Source organism: Electrophorus electricus, unplaced genomic scaffold, assembly GCF_041902795.1.
Source record: "Electrophorus electricus isolate QZ-2024a unplaced genomic scaffold, ASM4190279v1 Scaffold96, whole genome shotgun sequence".
NCBI lineage: Eukaryota > Metazoa > Chordata > Actinopteri > Gymnotiformes > Gymnotidae > Electrophorus > Electrophorus electricus.
In genome coordinates, this window is record NW_027658813.1 from 210,452 (window position 1) to 224,120 (window position 13,669).

General features: G+C 39.0%; 1 protein-coding gene across 1 annotated transcript; it reads right to left on the minus strand.

Annotated features, from left to right (window-relative positions):
• Positions 1-4,241: 4,241 nt before the first annotated feature.
• LOC145656903 (TOG array regulator of axonemal microtubules protein 1-like) lies at positions 4,242-13,669 on the minus strand. The gene is made up of 15 exons (XM_081709812.1): positions 12,576-13,669; positions 11,994-12,057; positions 10,497-10,628; positions 9,912-10,246; positions 9,688-9,700; positions 9,362-9,529; positions 8,910-9,080; positions 8,602-8,814; positions 7,026-7,143; positions 6,702-6,807; positions 6,165-6,400; positions 5,624-5,782; positions 5,171-5,297; positions 4,588-4,700; positions 4,242-4,389 (listed from the first exon to the last, which is right to left on the minus strand). The coding sequence occupies exons 1-15, from the start codon at positions 13,608-13,610 to the stop codon at positions 4,242-4,244; spliced, it is 3,138 nt and encodes a 1,045-aa protein (XP_081565938.1). The 5' UTR covers positions 13,611-13,669.

A 13,669-nucleotide genomic window follows, 5' to 3' on the forward strand; every position in this document is an offset into this window, starting at 1 on the left:
GAAAGCATGCATTAAAGCTTGAATGTATGATTTCCTCAACCTGGGCTTTCTTGAAAGCTATAACAATGAATGATGCAACATTGCACAGCCAGTGCTATGGCTTCTCCTGTTTCCAAGGCAACAGCTTACAATGCACATGGTGGTCATGCACCACCTTACATGAGTCCTAAAAATAAAAGCACTACAAAAGGCTGCAGACCCCCAGTGTAGCCTTGCGTCTGCTGTGCTCATTAAAGTCTATGAAACCTTGTTTGATCAGGACCAATAGTAATTTTTCATCAGCTTACACTAATGGTCTTTGTAATGATGAGCGTTAATGATTAGAGGGGGTATCTCCCTCAATTATAGAGTGGATGAACTCTTGTTATGCAATTGATTAATTGACAGAGGTGCTGCAAGTTCAGGAGCCTCTCAGTTGGAAAGGTGTAGGAAATACTGCAGTCAGCAAGGTATCAGCAAGCACTTAGAGTGCCAGAGAGTCTAAGAATAGAAGCTGTTTTTTTCTTGGCCTTCTGTTTTTCAGTGTGGCAGCATCGCTGAAAGGTCAAGATGTTGTTTTAGCACACAGAACCACCTTTGAGTAACACAAGACAAAGAACGTGTCTTTTCTGAGAAGCGTGTAAAGAGACAGCAATCACTTGCTAAAGCCTGCCCAAAAAACAATAGCATCGATCAGGGCTCTGCTCTGCTTCAGACAGGACTAGGGGAAAATGCTCTGACAGATGTGGTGATCATAGAGGGGAGACAATTGCATAACTATAAAGCAGTTAATGGATTGAATATTTAAATTACTGCTTTCATGTGCAAGTGGGTCCACCCAAAGTAGCTGATTAAAGCTTTTGGTGGACCTACGGTCTTTCCATTGTCTCTGCATAGCCATGAAAGCCACTAACCATTCACATTATATAAAATGATTCTTGGGAAGTTGAAGGTTCTGGGTGGTTGTATTTCTACAAGCCTTATTAAGTGTCACTATAAAATATCACAGGAGAAATGCTGATGAAATGCCAGGATCAGATTTAGCCTTGGCCTAAATGAACCAATCTTGTCATGGCATATTTGTTGTCATGTTGTGGCAAATCTTGGCCTAAATGTGTCTGCTAAACATTAAGGCTATATATCCAAAATCTGGGCAAGCAGCCAGATCTCTCTACATCTCTCTCTTGCGATCTCTCTCTCATACAAAACACATGTACACATGCATTCTATCACTGGCTGTTTCATAAACCCCCAGACAGTTTCTATCCTCTTACAGGTCAATTCGGAAGCATCTCCAGCAGAATATCAAGAAAGAGGTTGAATGAGACTCCAGGTACACTCTGTCACTTCCAGCGCAATCACATATTTTTTATGACTTTGGAATGTGTGTTGCGGTCATTTTTAGACATCTTTTATTGTGCAAAAACGGAAGGGTTGGCACAATGAAATTGGAGTTCCATGTAAATGGTTGTGTGTATTATTGTGAAAATTAAGTAAATGTAACAAGAACAAGACAGACCAAAACTCAGCTCAACATTAAAATCCAATGATATTGTTTATTATAGAACAGTTAGTTCTTTGATTAGACGATAGAGATTTCATGAGTGCTGATATAGAGTATAATGGTACTCTGCTTTACAAGTGCATTTTATTAACCCTTAATTACAATTGTTATCTATCTTAGATTGTAACATTTGCTGTTATCTCATCAGAGTCACGTCATCAAATGATTTGTCAAGACTCATATTTTTCTGTTTGCACAATAAATGGGAACATGCAGATAAATGTACATTATAAAAGTAGCCGGCCTGTGGTAACATAAACCTCCACAAAGTAGCAACCTATGGGAAAATGTTTGTGTTGTTTGGTGACAGTTCAGTACCAGTCCATTTGCGGAGCTATTTGTGTTGACAGAACCAAATAAATTAGTAAATAAACAAACAAATCATAACATATTGTAGATTATTAGTGTTAACTAATAAATGGCACTTGTGGAACTGTTGTATAAAAGCAATATCACATGTGATATTGTTTGATTTAATCTCTGGCAGAACTGGCAGAACAATAAAGGCTAAGTAAAACAATCCACACCCACCTCTTGTAACTTCTAACAAAACTCAGCCTCTTCCCAGTGAGTGACTAAAATGACAATGCAGGGATTTCCAGGATTACAAGGCTTATCAGGGGAGCAAATCAAATACTATAGGCACAACTATATAACATAATCTACCACAGGCACCACCCCTCATCGTATGGATACTGTATAGCAGAATATGGATATGATTATAAGTGTTAATAGAAGTGCCATATGGTAGACTCAGAAGATCCTAATTATTCATCACACTCTCCAGTATATATTTCACTTTTCCCAGTCCTTTTACACAGGGATTCAACTTGACTTATAATTGTGCGTTGCACATGCTTTTCATACATGTGCCCAAAAAGGTAACACCTTGTGTTTCTGTTTGTCAGGGCTCCTTTATCACATAAAACCAGGTTGCGCTGGGTTATCTTATTTCAGCCAATGGGCTGCGTGCTGCTAAGGCTTTTTCATGAGATTAAAGGCACTAATGCTTCAGATTGCAGTCATAATTCACAGAGGCCCTTGCGGTTGTGAGTTACAGCTCAACAGAAGTCACTGTGCCACTTTTGCCAGTTACTGAGCCCTTTTGGAAGTGTATGTTGGAGGTTTCTTGCTTCTTGGGGAGGTTACTGTTTCTTTGTTCTGAGCATGATGTCAAGACAACATTATCTTATCCATTGTACAACTTTCAAGTTCTAAAATGTCAGATTGACCCCTTTTTTGTTTCAGTTCATGACAGATATCAGCTGTAAGCATTTATAAACATAGGCAATTTCCTGAGATAGTGAAAAATAAAAATAGAAAAATAGATAGACTGTTTGTAAATGAGAATGTCCTAAAATCTAATCTGAGCTCCCCAGAGTATGAGCAATAATTCTTTTCAAATAGCATTTTGTTTCAGTTCATTCCTTTTAAGAATGAAAGTCTGTGCATTCAGGTAGTGGAAATCAGGGGTAAAATCAGTGGCAGTTTGATCTGCAGTGATAGAGGTGCCTCAATGATCTACAGTGATCATCTTCACACATTTTCAAACAGAAGAATGTGTAGCTGCAGTAGTCTTGACAGTTTGCCAGTTACACTCTGATGTGAATTGACAATGTTTAGGGACAGCTGCCATCATCCACATTTTTAGAATGAATTCTCTTGTTTAGCAAGGGAATTTTGTTGAAGAAATTTTGTACCACAATGATGTGATTATTTTTTATTGAAAGGAACACAGAAATAAATGTCACACTGGAGTAGTGTGTATAAAGCAAAATAATTTATCAGTCATTGCACAGCTTATACTGTGGGTGTCAATACATATAAGGACCTAAAGGTTAAGGCTGAATCTAAGGATATTGTGCTGGGTGGCGTGTCAAAGAAAAGGGTTACACAAGGGAGTATGCCATACTAACAATGACCAATTTTCTATATGATCTAACAGGAATATATATATAAGAAGTGAAAATAAGAATCAGTAACTACAACAGATAGCACCCTTTTACAAAATATTTTTCATATCACAGAAAGGAACTACTAGATTGTATCTCATAAAATTAATACATTTTGGATATATAAATTAAATTTGTTGTATAATCATGTTGTGATTATCCTGTTCCATGTATTTAATTTTTTTAATTAATTCCAGTATTTAATTTTTTACCATACTGATGTCATGACCAAAATAGACTTCTATATCATTAATTTTTTAAACAATAAACCATAAAACATCACATGAAGCGTGTTATTCTTGAAAACATTTACATTTTTTTATTCCAGTTAAAGAAAAAATACTTGGTCAGTTCAGTGCATGGCCCAGCTGACAGCCAAATGTATACACAACATCTTAGCAAAGTCTGCACAGGCTCAACTCCATTATCCTTGTTGATAATATGGCTACAACCATATTTACTTGCTAAACTCCACCTGTCCTCCAGCACTAATGCACCTCAAATGACAGCAGCTTGTGGGCATCATAACTCTAAGCATAACTCATAACACATCAAACAGAATTGGCAAAGCACTTCTCAGCATCTCTGCAGACAGCAAGTGTTGAATATATCAGATTGGCTTCCTAGAGTGCTGCTGAGGTCATTCTGTTCTGATTCTGAGTTCAGCTTCATGCCATAAGTCAGTGACCCCTTGTGTGCTCACAGTCTGTTTAAATAGCACCTTGGCAATAAGTGTCACAGAACGCTCATCTCCCGCGAGTCATGTGGTTTGGCCCGCCACGTACAGTTGGGAGGATCCCACACCTGGACCTTGTCCTGTCTGTGTATTTAAGCTGTTTGATGTACTTGGTCTTGTCTGCAATGCTGTGGACCTGTGCTTTGCTGGCATCTTTGCTGAACACACACAACAAGAGAGAAAATGTAAGGATTGGTTTATTGTAATAAAAAGAAATTTAATGTGGTTACAATAAATTTAAAACAACAACAACAACAACAACAATAACAACAACATAATCACCATCAAAAAGTAGAAAGATTAAAGCAGTTTCAATAGGAACTCATGTTTTTTGCTTTGATTGTTTAAAAATTCACCTGCTGACAATCTGAGGTTGACGGTTTATAGAGGAGGCATACCTCATTCCACCGCAAGGGATATAGCGCCTGCCTCGAGCTGAAGGGGTATCCTGAGGCTTCTCACCCGGGACCTAAATCCACATCAGCATCACTGGGTGATGACTCTCCAGATAATGAAGACCAAATGTTCTTTCATACTTTGTTTCTAACTACTGGGTCTGGGACTGCACTGTGCAATATCTATACCTTACTGTAAATACAATATTTGAACTATTATAATGGGAGATCACAAACTATTTACTAGGAGACAACTGTATTGCCTCATCTTTTTGTACACTGACATCTTTAATATATGATTTTGGCTTAATATATTTGCTGCATATACATACTGCTGTGTACAATGTGTGGTGCCTTGCACTGCTCTGTACTTTAGTATTTGTTTAAAACATTTGTCTACCTTGTCAGCTCTGAGGTGGGTTTCACTAATACTGTGAATAAGTTTAGTGAATAAGCTTTGTTTAGTCAGTAAGCTTACAGCATAGTGGCTGAATGGAATTAAAAATCCTAATCATATATACAAATATATGTGCTGAATTGTCACCTTGGATTTCAGAGTGAGGACAGTGGCCCTGATGGTGGGCAGGTCTTTGGTAGGGATGTACTTTTCCACCATCTTATCAAAGTCGTGATGAGACGAAAGGAACAGTAGCATGCGGCGACCAAAGTACCTGAGACAAATAACAGCCCCGTTCCCATGAGAGAACCATGAGGGAGGAACTTAAGGGTGACTCACAGCACACCAACAAATTGTACCAGTCTACTACATTTACTACAATTAAGCAGAGTCCAATATTTATTAGTATATTTATTTTACCAGGACACAATTCCAGTTGCCAAGACACTCTGTGTCTAAAAAACTTCTATTACTCTACAATTTAGCTGCATTTGCTGACTTCAGAGTGTCATAGTTGGGAGACTAAAAGAATAAACCAAAAGATTACTATCTGGGCATGTGAAAAGCTTTGATAGTTTTCCATCTGATCCTGGTACCAACCTGGTTTCTTGGGAAGAGTCTTGCGCCAATTTGGAGACTGCAGGTAGAATTCGATTAGTCACACCTTTTGTCCCAGACAATAAGCGGTCAGCGCCAATCTTTTCTATCAAAGTAGCCAAATGCTGAGAAGTGCACTTTCTTACTGCAGCATTCAAATGACTTTTGAGGAGAACACAAACGAGAAAAGAGAAGGAAATATTTAAAGGCACTCAAAAAAGTATGACATAATAACAAATATGTAGTAATCTAGTCAATGTATACAGTGCAATGTTTAACTCTTTCATCTTTAAAGTAACTTAATACACTTATCTATGAACTAAAGGCATAATCAAATTATCCTATTCTATTTGATGGCTTTAAAAAAAATCTTTAAGAGGATAAATCAACAAAAATACTGTCCAATGCCAAAAAACATTTCGAAACACCAAAGGATAAGTGAAAATAATAGCAAACAGCAGCCAAAGCGCTCTCATTTGTTGGCCTCTTGACTGCTGCAGCTAGATGAAAGCTATAGCTGAAAGCTAACTGCAAGTTAACTGACCCGAGTCCTCCAGCGAGAAGAGCGTTCATGCTTCGGGTGGGGGTGCAGTTCTGCACCATGCAGTCCAGGGCTGTGTCCACATCCTGCCTAATAAAAGCATTGGACTCTCCTGCTTTGTGGAGGAGGACCTTGGCTGTAGCTTCCACCTCCTGGTCCATACTTTTCTGCAGGCCAGAGTACAACTCTCCCAAGGTCACCACCGCCACGCGTGACACTCCAGAGCGTAGGTTCTGAACCTGGGGGAAGGAAGACATTCCAGCTTGTGTTATGCCAAGAAATGGCTTCATCACTCATTATTACAGTTAAATATGGCATCTAAAATGCCCTTAGATGAAAATTATTTTTATAATAATTTCAAGCATTATACTAACTTTACTGAAAGATCTGTGTAGTTTTTGGCAGCAATGTCTCAATAACATAGGCTGATGGTGTATGACAAAAAATTTAATGGTATTATAGGTTAATTTTAGGAATCAGACAGATTCACAGGAAGTTACAAGGAGTCAGACGCAATAGTGAGCAGATATAGTCACTTACCTCTTGATTAAGAACAAGGCAGACATCATGAAGCCTACTACTAAGCACATCAGAGTGATACCGTGCTAAACTACGCATGAGTATCAGGCCATCAATCTTCTTCTCCCTGTATGAAAATATTGGACAAACACAAACTGTAAAAGTAGGTTATCATAACTGAAAAAAGATTATGAAAGAGGGGACAAAAGGAAAAAAGTGATAGTGATAAAATCACTTTACTAATTTCTAAGCATATGTATCATATATGCAGAAAATCATAAATTACTAAACTGTTTTACTTGACCCTAGCCAAATGCGTCATAATTTTACAGGTATGAGATTTACCAGTCATCAGAGCTAAGCAGTCTGAAGCTCTGAGTGACAGCAAGGTCCGGTTTAGAGAACGGCCGCAAAGCCAGCTGCTCATGGGGATTCTTCCTGGGGGTTCCTGGTGTGAGTTCATCTAAAGAGGAATACCGCACCACAAACAAACTGACTACTTATTTTAGGGCTACCAGTTCAACTTTGTTTCAAATCAACTTGACTGCAAAACATAACATTATTCAAGATGGCCAACTACATTTAATGGCCTTGCACAGTATTTTTTCTCCTTACTCAAAATGTTGTATTAGCTGGAAGTATGTGATTATCTTCATACTTCTGCTTCAGTTCAGTAGTTATTGGGCATTGTAGAGTGCATAAAACAACCTCTAATTGTTTTATTTTTTCTATACCGCCTAACTTCTATTTAGGACTTACACTTTATGTGGTGTTATCTTTGATGTCACAGATAACACTAATTGACTATAGGGAATCATAAGCTATGTAATATTGCATATACATGAACTGTGAAATCAACTGACCCTACTACACTTCAATCACTGCACATAGCTCTTTTCAAGGAACAGAGATGACATGTACATACAAATGCTCAGTTTTTGTATACAAACGGGAAAAGGGTTACTCTACATTTTATTCCAGAAAACAAGACCAAATCAAGGTTGCTCAAATTTCTTTCTGGGGTCTAAGTGACACCCAATACAAGAGTTTGTAGCAAGCATTTTACTGTGAAATAATTTGCAAACTGAGCTCAATACAGCTCTAGATTTGCCTGCCGACTATAACTGAAACACAACACCTTTCCCCACACTTACTGGAGGTAATATTGATAAGTTAGTAAGTCTTTGATATTAATTAACAGCCATTGTTTTCATTCGACACTTTATTCAATACCGTAGCAAGTAATGGAAAATATAACAAAACGTTAGTACATGCAAACGTTTGCTAATTTTGTGCAATTTGGGTCAACAAATGTATTTTTTATAACGTTATGATACACCAACACTATTTGAAATTGCCACCAGTCTCTGCCTGTCCCATGTTTAGCTCTCTCCATGCGTAGTCAAAGCCTGTTAGCTAGACCTGATTAACCAGCCGAATATACGCTAGTTAGCTAACGTTCCTTAATAGCTTTAATGTAAACATGATCAATATGTAATAAATGCACAGATGATATTGCTATAAATGTATTCTTAAAATACGAACTGTGGTGTCCTCTAATTGATTAGTCTATTTAAACACAGCAAGGATTCTGCTGTTGACCAAAATCCCTAATAGCTTTTCACACAGAGGCTGTCAATGAATCCTCTGAGGTCCACGCCCAAACAGCAGAATGGTAAAAGGACAACACTCTTTTTAATGTCGTTTTATGGTTTAAAAAAATGATAGTAGGAAGGTGACTGGAATATTTAACATTCTTTGGAATATATATGGTTGGGTTTTTTTTTGTTTTTTTGCATTTTTAAACAAACAACTGTGCAGGGCCTTTAAAACACAATTGTGTGATACAGCGTTTAGAGCAAATCTATTTACTCAAGAGCAGTGACCATGCATGAAGCGCAGAATAACAGGTGACACTCACCAGAGCAGTTTGAAAGGGGTGGACATGCTCTGTTCAGACTGGGGGCTTGTTGGCGTCGTGGCAGCATGCGTCTGGAAGGAGCCGTGGGAGGGCTGGGACGAATGAAACTTTTGACCAGGCTTCTGGGTGCGTGTGTGCTGTTGGGGCTCGAGGGCAAATCATCCAGGAGTTCAGCCTTCGTGGATGCTAGAACACTACCGTTGCGCTGCAAATCTGATGGGAAGGAGATTAACAGGCTATGGTGACTACAGAGCTTCCATGAGTCTCAGTAAGCACGAGGAGGAGCATTCATTGAGGTCAACCGTTACCTTTCAGAGATGCCGTGTCGTCTGAGCCCACGTCAAATGCCATGTGTCTAAAGTTCTGCTTCAATCGTTGCATGTTCTGCCACTCCCCCTGTATAGGCGGAACTTCTTGCTGCTCCAGACGATGTTGATGCATCTTAACCCTTGCAAACCTAAACGGCTTTACCCTCTCCAACAAATACACATACATGAATAACCACATAGCATCTCTATTCAAGACTGTCAATCAGAACCTGGAGGACCGGACTGAAATTATGCAACGTAGGAGTCAATTTGCATTAAAATCTTATCAAATCGTTATTTTATCAAAATTTTACTGTCAAACTGGCAACAAAGTCATTCCATATCAACAGCACATTCAAAAACCACTGCTGAAGTTAGGAAAGATTAAAGTAAAGGGAATCAATAAATATTAGCAGATTGTTCAATAAAACAAAATAAACATTGTCTCACCGCTGCTTTTTCTGGCTCAGTGCTTTCTTCCGAATCCATATGGCCAGCTGAAACAGCATGGCCATACACCCCAATCAGTGGCTCCCTGGGGGGTTTTCTTACCAACTCCTCCTGTTCTGGGGACAGAGTCACTCCAGGGTAGCAGGGAGCACCAGTGAAGCCAAAAACTCCTGTCATGGTGGTAAAAAAGTGTCAGTTTAAGGCAAAGCCACATCAACCTCTGTGTACTTCACATATGGAGAAACACACCAGTCAAAAGTGAAGGCAGCTGCATTACAATCACAGTAAACAGTTTACATTTTCATCCTGTAATTGGCATCCTTGTTACCAACTATCAAGTTCTTACTCAAAATGTGATTAGATATCACAAAGATATAACAAAGAATAACTGAAAGCAAGACATCCATTCCAGATTAAGTAGAGCTCATGTAAATGTGTGACCCAACAATGATTCAGTTTCTTTTTTTTTTTTAATTGAATCCTGAAATCTTACATTTCAATACAATTTGATATTTCAGTATGATTCATTTTTAATTCTGACACTGCTAAATACTGAAGAGCCAAAAATGCTTTGGCAGTTTCCCACTGAACAAAGACACATTTTCTAAGCAATGTAGCTATGCCCTCACCTGTTTTATCCCCCCATGAGCTGGGGTCCCTGTGACGAGGGATCGTATCTCGCTTGTTGGGCCATGTATTGGACATGGACAGTGAGGAGTTTGCATGGCATCTACGAGGCAGGGTGGGAGTCAGCTGCACTCCCGGAAGAGTGGCCAGAGGGTAGGAGGGCAGCAGAAAAGACCCGGGGGGGGGTGGATTGGAAGGAACTGAAAAGGTGCGCTCTACACTGGGGTTACCAGACAGCAAGCGGTTGGCTTTGGGCAAACCTGTATGGAAAAGAGCATCTATTCTCAAGAGAATCTTCCATGACTATTCATTTGGCAGCAAATAATGTTCAGTAGCTCCTTTCATTTGACACTCAGTGAGTGAAGTTTATGGTCAAGTGATGCCTTGATTCCAATTATTCTATTTAGCAATATTTTACAACAAAACAAATCTATTGCAAAAATTATGCAAATGTGCTATTTTCTACATTTTGTATATATAAATAAAGTAAAATCAACATCAACAAGTCACCTCTGTCAGAATCACTGAGATTAGCTGCTTTTAAAATATCTGGGTCCGCACCAAGGCTACCGCTTCGACAAAGTCTACCCACTGTCTCTCTTTTCCATCCTGGAGCATCGGGCTGGAAAGGCTCTACTGAATCTGGAGAATGAAACAGAAACAGGAAACTTGAGGACAATTTGAAGCATCAGCTCAGCATATGTAACTAATAGGCACACATCAGACTACAAATGCATACCAAAAAACAACTAAGCGGTAAACAAAAAGTGAGCAATAGCAATTTAGATTTTATAACTAAAGACTTTAACATAATTTTAAGAAAACTTAATCATATGGTTACATTGTTTACAGGAGACCTCTGTAGGCTCTTCTTGGATTTGAACAGTGCAGGTGGGATCTTTTATCAACAGACTGCAATAAAAGATTCAAGTCTAGTCTTGCCTGCAGTCTTATAATGTCAATGCCAACTAAAATAGGACTTGGTAAAAATCACAAATTCCTTACATCACACAGACCGCTGCAGCACACCAGAGCTCAACACTGGCCTTGTTTCACCCAGCATATTAAAGAAGCCATGTTATATAGATGATTGCGTTTGCAGCCATCTAGATGTGGTATCAGAAGCCAGCAAAGCAACATGACAATGTTTTGTTTGTTTGTTGGGGCGGGTTAAAATAATGACAAAGTGACAACTATAATCAATATACATGTATAGCCAGTATTATACTAAGCTTCTATATCAATGGTAGGAAGCATTATCATCCTAGGCTAAACAAAACTGCCCAACAAATAATGTGTTTCACCGTAAACCCACCCTGCATGTGGGTGGTCATGGTGCCCACTCTAGTGTGCTCTACTCAGTCATCTACAAACATATCACTGCTAAAATTAGTACTGGAGCATGAAATACACTCAAATTCAGACTTCCTCTAGTGTTTCTAATAAATACTACTCCCATGTTTCATAATCCACACACTGCTACATTGTGTTAATGCTTCGGTGTGGATTTTAGGATATTTTTCATGATGCCAAATTTTTTTTCCATAAAGTACAGGAATATTGAAAAGTACTGAAGAACGCCCATATTAATAGCAGCAGTCCGAATACTGATAGAAACCCACTTCAATGTATTCCATGTACTCATACACATTTAAAACTTAACAATGAGTTAACATTTTCATTTCATGTCTTGACCTACATGTTACAAGTCTGGGTGGCATGTTCAAGGACAAATGTCCAGATAAATTAACACACACACACACACGCACGCACGCACGCGCACGCACGCACGCACACACACACACACACTAATTAGCTAGATAATTAGCTGCTAATTTAAGGTGTGAAAATGAAAGCATGAGTAAAGGCAGAAACAGTAAAAGACACAAGAGACATGGGAATACAAATCAACATGTATTTATAGGTTGTATGTTGAAAACCTAGTAAGAAAATAGGACAAATCTAAAATAGAGGACACAAAGAGAAAACAAAGAGACATTTACTTACCAGAGTTTGTGCCACAGTTTTTCTGATTCAGCCTCAAGGAGGTAGTGAGATCTTCCACACTAAACTAAAGCAGCAACAACAAAAAACAGTCCCTTATTACTGAACATTTATAAGTAAGCATGTAGCAAACCATGATATTCCTTTTTTTAAATAGACATCTGTTCTGTTGTAGCTCAGTACACAATGCTTTCTTAACAAAAATGTACAGGACATTGTGCAATTTTATGCAACTAAATTACAATGAAAATAGTACTGAAACAGTTCAACATGAAAAATAATGGGGGTCATGTTATAAAAATGAAGTGACTCAAAACTTACACATTAGGCAAAACAGTTCAGGTCTGCAGAAGGGCAGTAATGTAAGAAGTAATGTTGATGGAAATTGGAATATGGAATAGAAAACTTGTAGCCTAACACAAATAAATAAGATTCACAGCTACATAAAGGAAAAAAAAGGTAAAGTAGCTTGTTGAGTTTGGAGCTGCATTCAAAATAGTACATTCTCTCATTTTTAACCTTATTTTTCCTTTTTTGTAATTCTGTGTGTGCATGTAAAATTAACTTCATGAGGTAATCACCCACCTTATCAGATAACTTTGCATTTGATGCACTGCAAGGCTGCTTGTTTACTAAACATGGGAGGAAAGACCTCTCCCAGGGTAGCTTGTTTTTCGCCTTCCTAGCGCTAACTACTCTCTTGTGTGACTGGAGGCCATCTGTAAGAGAACCAAAGCTGCCGTAGCCACTCAGTCGATCCGAATCTGGTTCTGTGTGGTGGCTCTGTGCACTGTTAACTTTCCCTCCATTAATAACCCAGTTCAGGTCAGCTCCAGAGCCAAACTGAGGTATTCGCCGTTGACCAGGCTTGGGGATGACCAGTGCGTATTCCACCATACCATCTGCAGACAATCGGGGGAGAATATGTCTGGCTCTTCGTGCCTGTACTGCAGCCATAAGTCCCTCCACATCTCCAGTGAAGTCCAACCTGTCAATGGCCTTCATGAGTAGCTGTTTTTTTCCTGTGTCAAGACAGCAGTCAAAAACAGCAAAGAGCTCCAGAGCAGCATGTCGGACCCTCTTTTTATTGTCTGCAAGATAAGGAGCCACTACAGAACACAGATTAGGGATATTGAAGTCTTTTCTGGGGTGTGTGAGCATAGCAGCTGTGATGATGTTGATGACATCTTCTCTGACTCTGGAATTTTTGTGCCTTAGCTGTCCTATTACAAGTTCCAAAACTTTCTGTGGACCTACAATCCTCATGAGGTGACGAAAAATATTCATGTACTCATTCCGGGGAACAGTCCGTGCGTCCCCCAAAGTTTTGAGGGCCACACATACAATCTGTTTATAATGTCTGTCCACGGCGTAGTCCAGGTTTTGAACCAGGAGGCTGATAACCTGTAAAGTGCCATACAAGACTTTGAAGTTTGTATCATCCAGAAGTCTACGTAAAAAATTGATGAATTCCACAATACTGTCAGAGGAAACGGTTTTCAAGTCCAGCTCTGAAATAATGTTCTTCAGCTCTTCTACCCCATTTGTTCGGCTCTGGTAGTTCTCGTGATCAAGGAGTTGTTCGTGTAACTCCGGCGATATTAGCGCATAAATCATCATTGATCAGACTCATTGATCCAATCACTGATTTGGAAAAGCAATATAGCCAGTTGGCTAGC

Coding starts and splice junctions, on each gene's coding strand:
- LOC145656903 (XM_081709812.1), bottom strand. CDS start 13,610: ATGATGATTTATGCGCTAATATCGCCGGAGTTACACGAACAACTCCTT. Junction 6,401..6,701: donor GCCTTGTTCTTAATCAAGAG/GTAAGTGACTAT, acceptor TCCTTCCCCCAG/GTTCAGAACCTACGCTCTGG. Junction 5,298..5,623: donor GACTCTTCCCAAGAAACCAG/GTTGGTACCAGG, acceptor TATTTGTCTCAG/GTACTTTGGTCGCCGCATGC.